Raw genomic sequence first — 14,363 nt, 5'->3', positions numbered from 1 at the left:
GCACAGATAATTGATAGCATTCCTTTTTCTGATGGGTAAGAGTTTGGACTGAAGCTGATTCTTTAATCACTCCCAATGCTTTTATTATTGATCACCCGAGAATTGCCCTTGCACCTCCGGTACAGACTCAAAGGCACGCAGGCGTGTTATCTTGTACGACAGTATCGGTGGAAATAGGAAAGAAAAAGCAGAGCAGATAGGCAGCAGATTGTGTTATGCTTTTGATTCTCAACAGTGTTCCCATTCAATTAAACAAACTTATCAGAAATTGGACACTTGAAAATCACTCGACAGTTGACTTTAGCCTCTTCTGGCTTGGACTGTCTGATCAACATTCATCCAAACCAAATGCTGTTAGCTCTGCAAGAACAGTGCATTTATTTGCAAGGCGTAGTTAAAGGGTTCTGAGTGTGCTCAATTGATATAAAGCTGCAGAACAAGGGCAACAATCAGTCAACAAAAACAACTGTCACGTATAATGGATGGGAAATTCCAAAGGCTCGTTTGCATGCATTTTGATCTTGACAAAATTGATTTCAAAATTGTGTTTGAAACTCTGTCACATTGGGTGGTGAACCAGAATGAACATGTTGTATTTGTTGTGTTTTAAGAGTTAACGGAGGTTGAGGGAATAGGTTGAGTTTAAATTAATCCAAAGCTTCATGTATCCATAATTGCCTCCCAATAATCGTGTGGACTTCCTTCATCCTCACACACAAAATTAAATAATTCTCATAACAGTGCACAATTGTTGTATTAGTGACGTCCATATCAGCTTTCACATTAAGCCTCTCCAGTTTGATCACCAATTGGAGGGAAATGTATGGAATTAAGATCTTTCACATGCATTTTTGCTCAGAAAAAATGTATAGCATTTAAATCTTTCATATTCATATTTGCTTAGGAAATTGTGTATGATTGAATTATTTCTCATTCATTTGTGCTTTGTGCCATACAATAATTGTTTACAACAGTGCGTTTAATTTTGATGAAGGAATGGATTTGGAACCGGGAGAGGGAACCTTTTGATTTATATTTCAGTAATATCGGTGAGGTGTGTAGAATCACATGGTGGCAGTGAATACATCCTCAGAGACCGTTGCAAAACACATTCCCACCTAGTACATCTAATCAAATTATTATCATGACCTAGGGAGTGCGGTGAATTAATTGATAGCATCCTTCAACACAAATGCAATAAATTGACATCTTGCTTCTGTTTACCTTGCAGGCGTTGTACAATTCAATCAAGAACGAAAAGCTGGAATGGGCAATGTAAGTAGGGAGGATGGTGTTTTCCGCTGATGTGCTCATTTGGAACTGTGTGTTGTGTGTATCTTTGTCCAATTTTGGAAACGCGTTTATAATGAGGCAAATTACGTTTTGGTTGTGACATTCTCCTCTCACATGTTTATGTAACAAATCCAGTCACATGGGGGTGAAAATTGGTGGGCGAGACCACGTTAGGATGCTGCTCTGTTTGTCGATGGATCTGTCGATATGCTGCCTGTCTATTTCTTGTTTCTTTCCTGTGCAGTTAGGGCTGGGGCTGTGGATTTGTTCCGCTTTTGTCGTAAGCATCAGCACGGAATAAGTGAAACCTCGGCCCCAATGTTAACCTGACAGTCATTTCATATTTCACTTGGGAAGCTTGCAGCTCAGTGTTATGAATATTGGATTATCTTACTTTAGGTAGCCCCTGCATTCCCTCTCTCTCTCTATCCCTCCCCCACCCGTGTGGCACTAGCTTCTCATTTTCACCCTACAAATACCTTACAATGGCCTGTTTCCTTTAACATCGTTTCTTTTTGCATATCTTGCATTAATTGGTCTTGATCTCTCCATATCACCGTCTATATCTCTTGTTCCCGTTATCCCTAACCAGTCTGAAGAAGGGTCTCCACCCGAAACGTCACCCATTCCTTCACTCTGGAGATACGCCTATTCCGCTGAGTTACTCCAGCTTTTGTGTCGATCGTCGGTCAATATCCTGACTTAATAGAACATCATTCACTGCACCAGTGCTATCACTCCAAGACGACTTCTAACAAACTGAATGTTAAATAGGTTGTCGGTTTAAGTGTACATGAGCTGAGGTCATTTCACTTGAGGCATATATTAATTTTTGAGTATCATTGGTGGTTGAACATTTTACCATCCATATCAACTAGCAAATTAGAATTTTATAAATTCTCTTTTCCCTTCATCAGTTCTGTTCCAAAGACATGAAAAAGTTTGCCATTTTGTAGCATAGCTGGCATTTTATCATTGGATGAGATGGATTGGATTAGTTTATTGCCATATACACCACAATGCAATGAAATTCCTTGTTCACGTGAAGCTTGCAGAGAAAATAGTATACATACAGCCTGAGAAATATAATAAATATGAGTGCAAGACAGCAGAAAGGTGCAGGATTGTCATGCAAAATTCAAGTGGAGCAAAAGAGTATTAAAGTACAATAGCAGTATCTCCAAATGAGGCAGAGTTAGGAGTAATGCCTCTGTCACACTTAGGAAACCTGAACAGAAACCTCTGGAGACTTTGCGCCCCACCCAAGGTTTCCGTGCGGTTCCCGGAGGTTGAGGTGGTTGCCAGAGGTTGCAGGTAGTGGAAGCAGGTAGGGAGACTGACAAAAACCTCTGGGAACCGCACGGAAACCTTGGGTGGGGCGCAAAGTCTCCAGAGGTTTCCGTTCAGGTTTCCTAAGTGGGACAGGGGCAAACGAGTGCATGGAAATGGGGTGTGAAAGAGCAATTGGTTCAGGAGTCTGATAGCAGTGGGGAAGAATCTGTTCTTACGTCTGGACACCTGAGCCTTGAAGACCCTGTATTTTCTTCCGGAAGGTAGCAGGAAATGGTCAGGATCGCAAGCATCCTTGACGATGCTTGCAGCCTTTGTGATGCAACGCACTGTGAAGATGGGTCAGATGGAAGGAAGTGACGAGCTTGTGATGGGCTTGGCTGTGTTTTCCACTATCTGCAGGTTTAGATGGTCAAGAGCAGAGCAGTTGCCATGCCAAGTAGCATCTCTGGAAAACACGGAGAGGTGACGTTTTGGGTCCCAACCGGAAACATCACCTATCTATGTTCTCCAGAGATGCTGCCTGTCCGGCTGAATTACTCCAGTACTTTGAATCATTTTTTTGTAAACCAGCATCTCCAGTTCCTATGGGTCTCTTGGTGCCATATCAGGCTGAGATGCATCCGACCAAAATACCTTCTGTTGCACCTCTATAGACATTCGAGGGAATCCTCAAGGACACGACAGATCTTCTCAGATACCGAAGAGAGTAAATATACTGATGTGCTTTCTTCATCATTGTGGAGGGACCAGGTTACGTTGCTGGTGATTTAGATGCTGAGAAACTTGAAGCTCACAACCATCTGTACAGCAGCTCTGTGTATGAGATCAGGGTTGTATTCACTTCCTCAGCACAGCAACCATCTGTTTTGTTTCGCTGACGTTAAGGGCTAGGTTATTGTCCTGACACCATGACACAAAGGTCTCGATCTCTTTCCCGTACTTTGCCTTACCATTGCTGTAGATCTGGCGAACAATGGTGGTATCATCGGCGACCTTACAGATCAATTCAGCAACAAATATTTGCAGCTGTGCCAGTAGCTTTGGATCTAATAAAGATTATTCGTTCTTTGAAATTTTGAAGAGTTACTTTGAAATAGCGTTTATTGACAGAAGACTTTCAGCGCTGGGATTAATTACTTTCTCAGCATGGGAACGGCAAGATAGTAAGTAGAAGTGATCATAAAAGGCTACTTTAACTGTTTGAAGAGGAGCTTCACCTAAGATGGTGCCTCTCTCCAACGTCAAGTTTTTAAATCATTTATTTGAAGATTAGCTTATCAGCCCTAATGACTTCTTAGACAATAAATCTTCAATGGATTCTTGGTTCATTCGTCATCATGACTGCAACACCAACTACCTAGCTATGGACCTGCCTCTATGTTGGGCAGCGCCATTTTCTTTCGTTTAGTTTAGAGATACAATGTGGAAATAAGCCCTTCGGCCCACCGAGTCCACATCGATCAGCGATCCCTGCACATTAACACTATCCTACACACACTAGGGACAATATCTTTACACTTATACCGAGCCCATGAACCTCCAAACCTGAACGTCTTTGGAGTGTGGGAGGAAACTGAAGATCTCAGAGAAAACTCATACGGTCACGGGGAGAACGTACAAACTCCGTACAGACCGCACTCGTAGTCAGGATCGAACCCAGGTCTCAAGCGCTGTGAGGGAGCAAATCTACTGCTGGGCCACCGTTCCCTATCTTACTGCTCTTTTCATTTGCTGTTCTCATTTGCTGTTCTCACTGCCCTTCTCATACTACTCATCACCGTTCCCTATCTTCTCATTCCCAATTTTACTGCAGCCTTTCAGTAATGTCATTCGTGAACTGAGAATCCAGTTTCCAAATGTACATTGTGTACTTCAGTCCTTGTCTCCCTCTGTTCTATGAAACAGTCGAATCCAGACGAGCCAAACTTTTGTCCAATTCAGCATCAGCAAGGTTGAAGCCATTTCTCCTGACCCCTGTTTGGCACTGACCTCTTTGACTGCTGCATGCTCCTGCCTACCCCGATCCTGCTGTTCACTCCATTATTGTTTATTTGTTTGTCTGTTTGTTATATATATCAGCCATGATCATATTGAATGGCGGTGCAGGCTCGAAGGGCCGAATGGCCTACTCCTGCACCTATATTCTATGTTTCTATATATATCTATATATACCAATACACCAATATATATATATATATATTGGTGTATTGGTTTTACAGAGTGCTATGTTTACATATCTGTTGTGCTGCTGTGCAAGTAAAAATATAATTGTTCCGTTTTGGTACATTTGACAATTAAACACTATTGACTCTTGACAAATCACTGGCTGAGGTAGATTATACTTGCCAGTCTCACGCATTGGAATGACCTTCCGTTATGGTCTAAGGAGGTAAGGAACTTGCACTTATGCTTTGAGGACATTGCAACGTGTTCGAAAACCAAATAATGACTCTGGGAATAGTAAAGCCAAATAATTACTTTGGGAATACCACTGCTTGTTATCGTGGCAACAATAACAGTCATTAAGAGTAGAGCAAGTTCCTAAGTCGCACATTAATCTGTTATTCTACTAATTGAGAGAAAATGTTGCTCGAAACGCCAGGTGCACTTGCGCCCTCTTCCAACTGTTTTTCTTGTAGTCAACATTACAGATAGCTGGAGCCTCAGTGTTTCCCTTGACAACAAGCTTCTGAGGCTAATTTCTGTTACGAAACATGTGAACTTACAACACAATGCATTGGGAGGTTGTGAGAATAGTGAAAACCAACATTTTATCCCACAGACCCTGCTTTTCACTAAAGGGCCTGTCCCACTTAGGCGACTTTTTATGCGAGTGCAGGAGACTGCGCTCGCCTCATGATCGCTACATGTTCGCTGCTGGTCTCGGAGTCTCCTTCATGGTCGTGAGGAGTTTCCCGCAACCATTAACCATGGGAACAATACAGCACGGAAACAGGCCATCTGAAAAATGTCTGTGCCGCAACACAAAATCTCCCCTAGTCCCCCATGGAGTATGGTTGCCCCCCCTCCATATAACTATCCAATTCTCTCCCCCCCCCCCCCCTTCACTGGAAGCTCCCACACCTACCACTCTTCTTCCCCCCCAGTTTTAATTCTCCCCCCTCCCCTTCTTTGAATCTTCCCTACTCTCAGTGGGAAAAGCTTTTCCACGTCAACTCTGTCTATCCCCCTCATCATTTTAAAGACCTCTATCAAGTCCCCCCTTAACCTTCTGCGCTCCAGAGAATAAAGACCTAACTTGTTCAACCTTTCTCTGTAACTTAGTTGCTGAAACCCAGGCAACATTCTAGTACATCGTATTACTATAGTGTTTTTTTGACTGGGAATTCCTCACCTTAGCACTATTCCACAAACATTTTCATGGTCCAGAGGTACAGGAAATAATGGTTTCTACAGAATGCATCACATCAAAGGCATTTTGTCATATGGTACAAGATATCCTACATATTAAAGACATTGGCCATTTGTCAATACCTCTAGCTTCCTTTCTCGTCGCTTCCCCCCTCACAGACATCGGACATTTGGTGCAAGGCATTTTACATATTAAAGACATCAGCCATTTGTCAATACCCCTTAGATCAATCTAGCTTCCTCTCTCGTCACTTCCCCCCTCACAGACATCGGACATTTGGTGCAAGGCATTTTACATATCAAAGACATCAGCCATTTGTCAATACCTCTTAGTGAGATCAATCTAGCTTCTTCTCTGCTTCCTCTCTCATCAAATGGTGGACAAATGTTATAGTTATTCATTATCTCAATACACAGCAACCTGAGGCAAGCCTAAACTTGCCTTTCTGTATTAATCTACTGGAGAAATGCCTAATTTGGGACTAAATATAAGCTGTATGCTAGCCCAGGAACCAATTTAATATCTTCTTATATTTTTAACTTAATCCCGCCTGATCAGGAGACTTAAGTACTTTGTGATGTCCCATCAGGGTTACCTTCTGTCGTGTCCCAAATTAAGTCCTGATCACCTCTGAACATTGTCTCGGTATCTCTGCTGCCTAGGTTTTCATTCAGTACACCTCAGTGTGAGAATATATAACTTTATATGAAACATTTTTCCTTAATTCTTCTTTGCCCTCTCAAAATCCATTCTCTTTAATCAACCTGATGTCTCACCACTCCTTACTTTTCTCTCCTGATCTCTTTTATACGTCTATATGTGAGGCATGTTTGTAATATTTCTGGACAGCAATGGTGATGTGTTGTGCCGTATAAAACCAATTGCTGGGATGCCCCATTAGTCATTGGCTATCAATTTAGCTCAGAGATACATCATGGAAACGAGCCCTGCGGCCCATCGAGTCCATGGTGACCATCGATCAACGATTCAACTAGTTCTATGCTATTCCACTTTCTCATCAACTACCTACACGTTAAAGGCCATTTTTCAGGTCAATTGGCCTGCAGACCCACAAGTCATTGGGATGTAGGAGGACACTGGAGCACCCGGAGGAAACCCACTGAGTCACAGAAAGAATGTGCAAACTCCACACAGACTGCACTCAAGGTCAGGACCGAACCTGGGTCTCTGGTGCTTTGATGCAGCAGCTCTACCACTGCACTACTGTGCCGGTCAAGTTAATGCTTTGAGGCATAGTATAACACCATCTACCAAGGGACGTTGCAGGTTCAAAACCCGCCTTGCCACTTGAAAAAAATAGGCGGGGGGGGGGGAGGTGTTTCCATTTTAGCACATCACAGTTTACTGAATAAGGGGTAAGCCATTTAGAATGGAGATGAGGAAACACCTTTTCACACAGAGAGTTGTGAGTCTGTGGAGGCCGGTTCTCTGGATACTTTCAAGAGAGAGCTAGATAGGGCTCTGAAAGAGAGCGGAGTCAGGGGATAAGGGGTGAAGGCAGGAACGGGGTTCTGATTGGGGATGATCTGCCATGATCACATTGAATGACGGTGCTGGCTCGAAGGGCCGAATGGCCTATTCCTGTGTCTGTTGTCTATTTACCCATTCCCGCTCCCCTCTCAGTCCTGATGTGGGGTCTCTACCCGAAACATCAACAGTTCTTCCAACCTCACCAACGCTGCTCGAGCTGCTGAGTTCCTCCAGCAACATGTCCGTAACAACCAAGGTGCCCCATCTAAGCTTGTCCCATCTGCCTGCATTTGGCCCCTATCTCTCTAAACCTTTCCTATCTATGTACCTCCCCAAGTGTCTTTTAGATATTGCCTCAACTACCTCCTCTAGCAGCTCAATCCATACACCCAGGCACATGCCGTGAGTTATTACTCGGGGTAGGCAGTCAGTCGGCTATTTAAAAAAAATTTAAACCGCGCATGCGCAGATTGTTCTCTCCGTAAAAATAAAAAATAAAAATAATGACAGTAACAATTCAATTTGCCCAAGGCTTCCAAGTCTCCCTTATTCTGAATTACTGAATGGGTGTGGGGTGAAGGGTGATGGCAGATGGAGAGAGGGTGGGAAAAATGGGAGTACAGTGAAAAGTTGAATCAGTTGTCATCTAATTGAATCACAACACTTGTTCAAGGGACCAATTGCGGGGAGAGTTCCTTTCACAGCGTGTGGAGAATCTGTGCCAGGGATAAAGTTGCGGGGAGGGCAGGAGTGTTGAGAAGGAGGGGGTCGGGGATAATGCCAGTAACTCACTCAACGCTGCCACAGCTCTCCAGGCGCCACTGCACTGTAGCCGGGGAACGAAGCAGCTCGGGTGGCTGCGAGTGGCCGCCGGGACCCGACAGCAGAACTGGCCCCCACTTCAGCGCCTTCTGCCGGCCCGCTCACCTCTGGCAGTGCTCTCCGTGTGTACACCTCTCACCTGCCGACGCTCATGTCAGCCGCTTCAATCGCGCTGTTGGAATTTAAAGACACGAGTGAGGCCAGCGAGCGGCAGGAGAGAGGTTTTTAGACGGAAAGCTGCCAGAGGTGAGCGGGGGCCGGCAGAAGGAGCTGAGGTGGTGGCCGGTTCCGCTGTCCGGCCCGGCGGCCGAACACACAGCCATCGGAGTGCTTCTCCCCCCCCCCCCCCCCCCCCCCCCGCTCAATGCAGTGGCTCCGTGCAAGGAGCGGCGCAAGCGGCATTATCCTGATCCCCTCCTTCACAACATTCGTGCCCTCCCCGCAACTTTACCCCGGGCCAGACTCCCCAAACGCTGTGAAAGGAGCTCTCCCTCCACACCCACACCCTGGGAAATAAGGTATTTAAAAACATAAACACAAAATGTACTTACCACAATATCGGTACACGGACTCCATTCTTCTCTGAAGAATGGTTTTGGCCCGAAACGTTGCCTATTTCCTTCGCTCCATAGATGCTGCTGCATCCGCTGAGTTTCTCCAGCATTTTTGTGTATTTCGATTTTCCAGCATCTGCAGTTCCTTCTTAAACAAATTCTTAAACTCCATTCTTCTCTCTTTGTTTCCTAAGATACACTTAAAATAATGACAATCCATATTTGAAAACCCCGCCAAGAAACCAGCGCTGCACATGCGCAGTAGGCTGCTGCACCTGCACAGTACAGCAAAGGCAGAATTTCTGCTGCCTTCAGCTCCCTTGAAATTGACAGCTTCCAGTAGCGTTGACGGCACGTGGGCTGCACAGACCTTCAAGGGTTACAAGCGCTGCGGATGAAGGTACGGAGAGTTATGCCTACCTAAGAGATCGATCTCTTAGATAGGCATAATTCTCCCATGCCTTTATTAGTTATATTTAGTTATTACCATTTTATAATTTTCGTCAGGGTAGGCAGTGCCTCCCTTGCCCACCCTGATGGCACGTGCCTGCATACACCCCACCATCTGATGAGTGAGAAATAATTATCTTCTTTATCTATTGTCTAATTCTTTGAAGTACTTCAGAAAGATTCAATAATGTGTAAATCCTTTGCAGTTTAGTTCACGCTCTTAATATGGAGTTCTTACCCAGAGCTGTGTCTTTGATCAGATGCCTGATGACTTCCAGCATGGTGGGAACAATGCATTCTGCATTAGAGCATTGTTCTTGCTTGCCAACTACTTATTAATCTGTAACATGCTGAAAATCGAATCCTTCACACAGTGAAAATCCACATATATCAGTGCTAAGTGTTATTGCCTCATAAAGTCTTTATTGATTATTCAATCTAGTTAATTGACCTAATCTTATCAGATTCAGCATTCTGCTTCCAGGAAACACTTGCCAATATACACGTGGCAGAAAATATTTAATTAATAGCTGTCGGCTTAATATCAATTCCTTAGTAAAGTTTGCACTTAATGCAATCAGACCTTATTAGTTTTAAGAGCTACAGCATGGAAACAGACTCTTTGGCCCACCGAGTCCTTGCTGACCATTGATCAGCCGAATGGTGGTTGTATGTTATCCCACATGCATCCGAAGGCCAGCGGCAATATACAGAAGCTTATTAACCTAAAAACCTACACGTCTTTGGAATGTGGGAGGAAACCAGAGCACCTGGAGAAGCCCCACGCGCTCACAGGGAGAACGTGCAAACTCCATACAGACAGCACACGTGGTCGGGGTCTGGAGCACTGTGAGGCAGCAGCTCTACCATTGTGTCATTGTGTCGCCAAATCTGAATATTACTTACAAAATGATCTGTGGTGTTGCTTGACTGCACATCAAGTAACAATTTGTCCTGCTATCTTTATCAGGGTTTCACCATATCAAACGTCTCTTTTAATATAAGATCACCTCTCATCCTCCTGCTCTCTAAGGGATTATCCTAGCCTGCCTAGTCTTTCCTGCAGCCCAGCCCTGGACTTCACTCTCTCCAGTGTCATGACATCCTTTCTATAGCAGGGTGACCAAAACTATACATCATTTCCAAAGGCAGTATTATGGACTTTTGAGGTCACTGGACCTCTGGACTTCTATGAATCCTCAAGTATTTCAGTTGTTGCCACTAAAATGTTCCACCTCAGCAAGAGGCCTCGAAAATGGAAAATGTATTTAATGATGGCACAAAGAAAGCTTTGTCACCCAGCACCCCTCTTTCCCCAGCCCAAGTCGTGCCATAGGAACATAGCCCTTTTTCCTTGGAGTTCAGCATTAGTTCACATTGGCAATATTACACAACTATATTTCTGTAGCATCAATTCAATGTCACGGCCAATTGTCCAAGTTCAAGTTACATTTATTGTCACATGCACCAATTAGTACGGTGAGATTTGAGTTACCATACAGCCATACAAATAAAAGGAACACAATACACGATAGAATTTAACATGAACAACCCCCACAGCGGAATCAATGTTTCCCACTGTGAGGGAAGGCAATAAAGTTCAGTCATCTTCCACTTTGTTCACTGTGGTCTGGGCCTTTGAGCCCTCCGTAGTCGCCACTGCGGATGGCCCTCTTGCCGGGATGATCGGAGCTCCGACGTCAGAACGGAAGAACACAATCAGCGGCTTGGAGTTTCCAAATCCGCCGCTTCTTACCGGAGTCCACAGGCCAAACTGGGCGGAGCTCCAACACTGGCGACCCCCGTCATAAGATCCCAGGCCTCCGCGATGTTAAAGTCAGCGCCTGCGGCTAGAAGCTCCGCAGACCACAGCTCCACGGTGTTAAACTCAGCAGGCCCAACACTCCGGAGCTCCAACACAGGCGATCCCCGGCAAGGCATCGCCCCGCTGCGCAATGATAATTCAGTGCTGCGCCTGCGGGTGAAGCTCTGGGCCGGTCTCCAGTAGGAAAGGCCGCACCAATCCAGTTGGTAGGTCGCAAAGGGGGGAGGGCAAAGACACGACACAGAGAAAAGATGCACCTCCGTCCAGGTAAGTGACTGAGAAACCGATTCCCCTTATTCTCCCCCCACCACCCCCCACATAAAAAAGACTAAGAATAGCAATGTTACAAAATTTTGAGATTTAAAAAATCAAGTCTGCAATTTATCCCATCAGATAAAGCATAACAATAAGTTTAATTTGACACCTAATTCACTTTCATATCTCAAGTAATAAAAAAGTTATGGCCATTTTCATACTCGGAAATTAGCGTTTTAAACCCGCCCCCTCTAAACAGCGCCAAAATCACACACACGGGGTCAGGCAGATGCTCAGCCACGATTCAGGTAGGTTTTGTAACATACCTACTAAGAAACCTTTAGAACATACTTTTAGATACACTAAAAATAACAAAAAAGGGTGAAAGGACTAACAGCTGCTGGCGAGGCGGCCACTATGAAACCTTCCCCTTTGGGCAACCTCATTGATTCCAATTTTGTTACTGGTTCCATATCATTGATATAAATTGTTAGTTCCCATTCCACCACAAACTTTGCCTCTAAGGTATTCTGCCCACTATTTAATCAATGCTTTACCCCCTACCCTCAAACCCATACAGTCACAGGAAGTACATCCAAACTGCATAGCGGCACACCAGAGGTCAGGATTGAATCCTGGTCACTGGAGCCGTGAGGCAGCAGATCTTCTAGCTGTGCCCCCAGCAATGTACTCAGCCCCTCAAGCTGGCTTTGCAATTAAGAATATTACAGCTGGCCGTATTGTAACCTCATCTCTCCATTCTCACCTATCTACCCCTCATTTAGAATTTACCCTCTCTCTAAATATGCATGAAACTGTACAGCACAGCATAGGAGCAGGTCGTTCAGCTCGCAATATCTACATCGACCATGGTTTGAACCAAACTTTATCTGCCAGCACATGGTCTCTATTCACTGAATGTTCACATGTCTCTCTAAAGGCCTCTTGAATGATATCTGCTTGTGCCAAAGAAAGACACTGTGCTGGAGTAACCCAGCAGGTCAGTCAGCATCTCTGGAGAAAATGGATAGGCGACGTTTCGGGTCGGAACCCCTCTTCAGACTAATACCTTCCCTGGCAGCAAAATCAAGGTGCCTACCACTCTCCGTGTAAAATAAAAATTGTCTCACAAAATGTATTTAAACATTACCCCTCTCAGCTGAAGTTTATGCCCTTGAGTATTTCCCATTTCACCCTCATAAAAAGACTAACTATCCATTCCTATTCATGCCTCTCAGAATTTTCTACAGTTCAATCAAGCTGACTTTCAGCCTGTGTGCTGCAGAGAAAACAATCCAAGTTTGTCCAACCTTTTCATCCAGCTAATACTCTCCAATTTAGGAAAATTGACGCTCTTCTGCACATGTTCCAAGACTTTCACATGCTTCATGTAATGTGGTGACCAGATCTGCAGACAATAATCTGAAAGTGCCCATGCTAAAGCTTTACACATCAGCAATATCACAATATTAACCTTTGTACTCAATGCTTGGACCGATTAAGGCAACACTTTCTTTACCACCCCATTCTCTTGTGCTGTCATTTTTAGGGAGTTACTAGACTAAGTGGGATCCATTGGGTCACAGCTTCACAAGGGAGGGCTGGTCCCCCAACGCAATATTCCACCTCTCCACCAATTCCAATATTGCTGGCAAGTGAGGAGGGGGTGAGGTGCTTTCTGGAGCGCTAGTATCGATGTTGTGGGCTGAAGGGACTGGTTTCCAGAACACATAAAACCACATAAAGCACATAAAACCACATAAAGCACACAGTGCAGTAGACACTCAGTGTTGTGTAGATTCCCAGCTCAGACTGAGTCATGGCCTCTCCCTCGCCATCTTGCAGCGAGTGAGCCATGTCCAGACTTCCATGTTTTATAATCCCTACAAACCTTTGTTCCATGTTTTATAATTGGTCCTACAAACCTTTGCTGAATTGTTTCCAACCCACATGCATCCTTCCCTGCAGTGGCGGCAACCAAGGCAAGGATTTTCCCAAAGGTCTCTGGTTGCGGATGGAATCCATCACACAGATTAGTGGAAGGAAGTCTGGCAAGACAAGCAACTGCATATGCTGGAATATGAAACAAAAGCTAAACTATTGGAAGAACTGAATCTCTGCCGTAGACCAGGGACAACTATATTTAAACATAATCCTTGTATCTTTTTTAATTTATAGCACCTATTTCATTGCACAGATCACTCACATCACTGTTGCTATGGAAATCTCCATAATGATTAAGAAAGCCTTAGCCAGTGAAATCTCTGTTCTCTGTCTTCCAGCAGTGCCATTTGAGAAGCTTTGATATTTTGTGGAAGGTAGATTTGTTTCTTTTGCAAACAACAGGGAAAGTAAAAAAAGATCACTGTAATCACCAATTACAGTCCCAATTTTAACATTTCACTCCCAATTTTAAATTCTCATTAATCTCACAAAAGCACATCTGATCGACTCACCAATGTTTACATCACATTTCACAAGAGTCCTCTGATCTGATCCTTAGCTGAATCCCATTCAACATTTGAGTGAAGATAGACACAAAGTGCCGGAGTAACTCAGCCAGTCAGGAATCATCTCTAAAGAAAAAGGATGTGTGACGTTTCAGGTCAGGACCCTTCCTCAGTCTGAAGAAGAGTCCCGACCCGAAACGTCACCTATCCTTTCTCTCCAGAGACGCTGCCTGACCTGCTGAGTTACTCCTGCCCCTTCCTACCATATCCTACACCATTTGAGCATGCAGGGTAACATAGTTGTGTCAATATGTGCATATGGAAGCAGTTCTGGTGAAAGGAAACCTTTGTGAATAAATTGTGTTTGTGTATAGGGTTAGGAGTTGAGATGCTGGATGTGGGGCTAGCTCCTGAGAAGGCTTTTGGGATAAATTGATCTAATGAAATGTCAAGATTTTCCAACAAACATGTGGAAAGTTGGTTCAGTGAGAAGCACTTATGTCCTCATAGTCAGACTCATGGGTATTGAAACCTTTCTCCAAGGTGCTTAGCATGAT

General features: G+C 44.3%; 1 protein-coding gene across 1 annotated transcript in view; it reads left to right on the top strand.

The window, feature by feature from the left end:
• The window catches only part of psd3l (pleckstrin and Sec7 domain containing 3, like), a 405,977-nt gene that overhangs the window by 353,226 nt on the left and 38,388 nt on the right, over nt 1–14,363 (top strand). The window contains exon 11 of the mRNA XM_055642234.1: nt 1,232–1,275. Coding sequence (XP_055498209.1) covers nt 1,232–1,275 — 44 coding nt within the window. The remainder of the gene's footprint in view (nt 1–1,231; nt 1,276–14,363) is intronic.

Source organism: Leucoraja erinacea, chromosome 1, assembly GCF_028641065.1.
Source record: "Leucoraja erinacea ecotype New England chromosome 1, Leri_hhj_1, whole genome shotgun sequence".
NCBI lineage: Eukaryota > Metazoa > Chordata > Chondrichthyes > Rajiformes > Rajidae > Leucoraja > Leucoraja erinaceus.
Note: the sequence above shows the minus strand (reverse complement) of the source record. Positions and strands in the feature narration are given on the sequence as shown.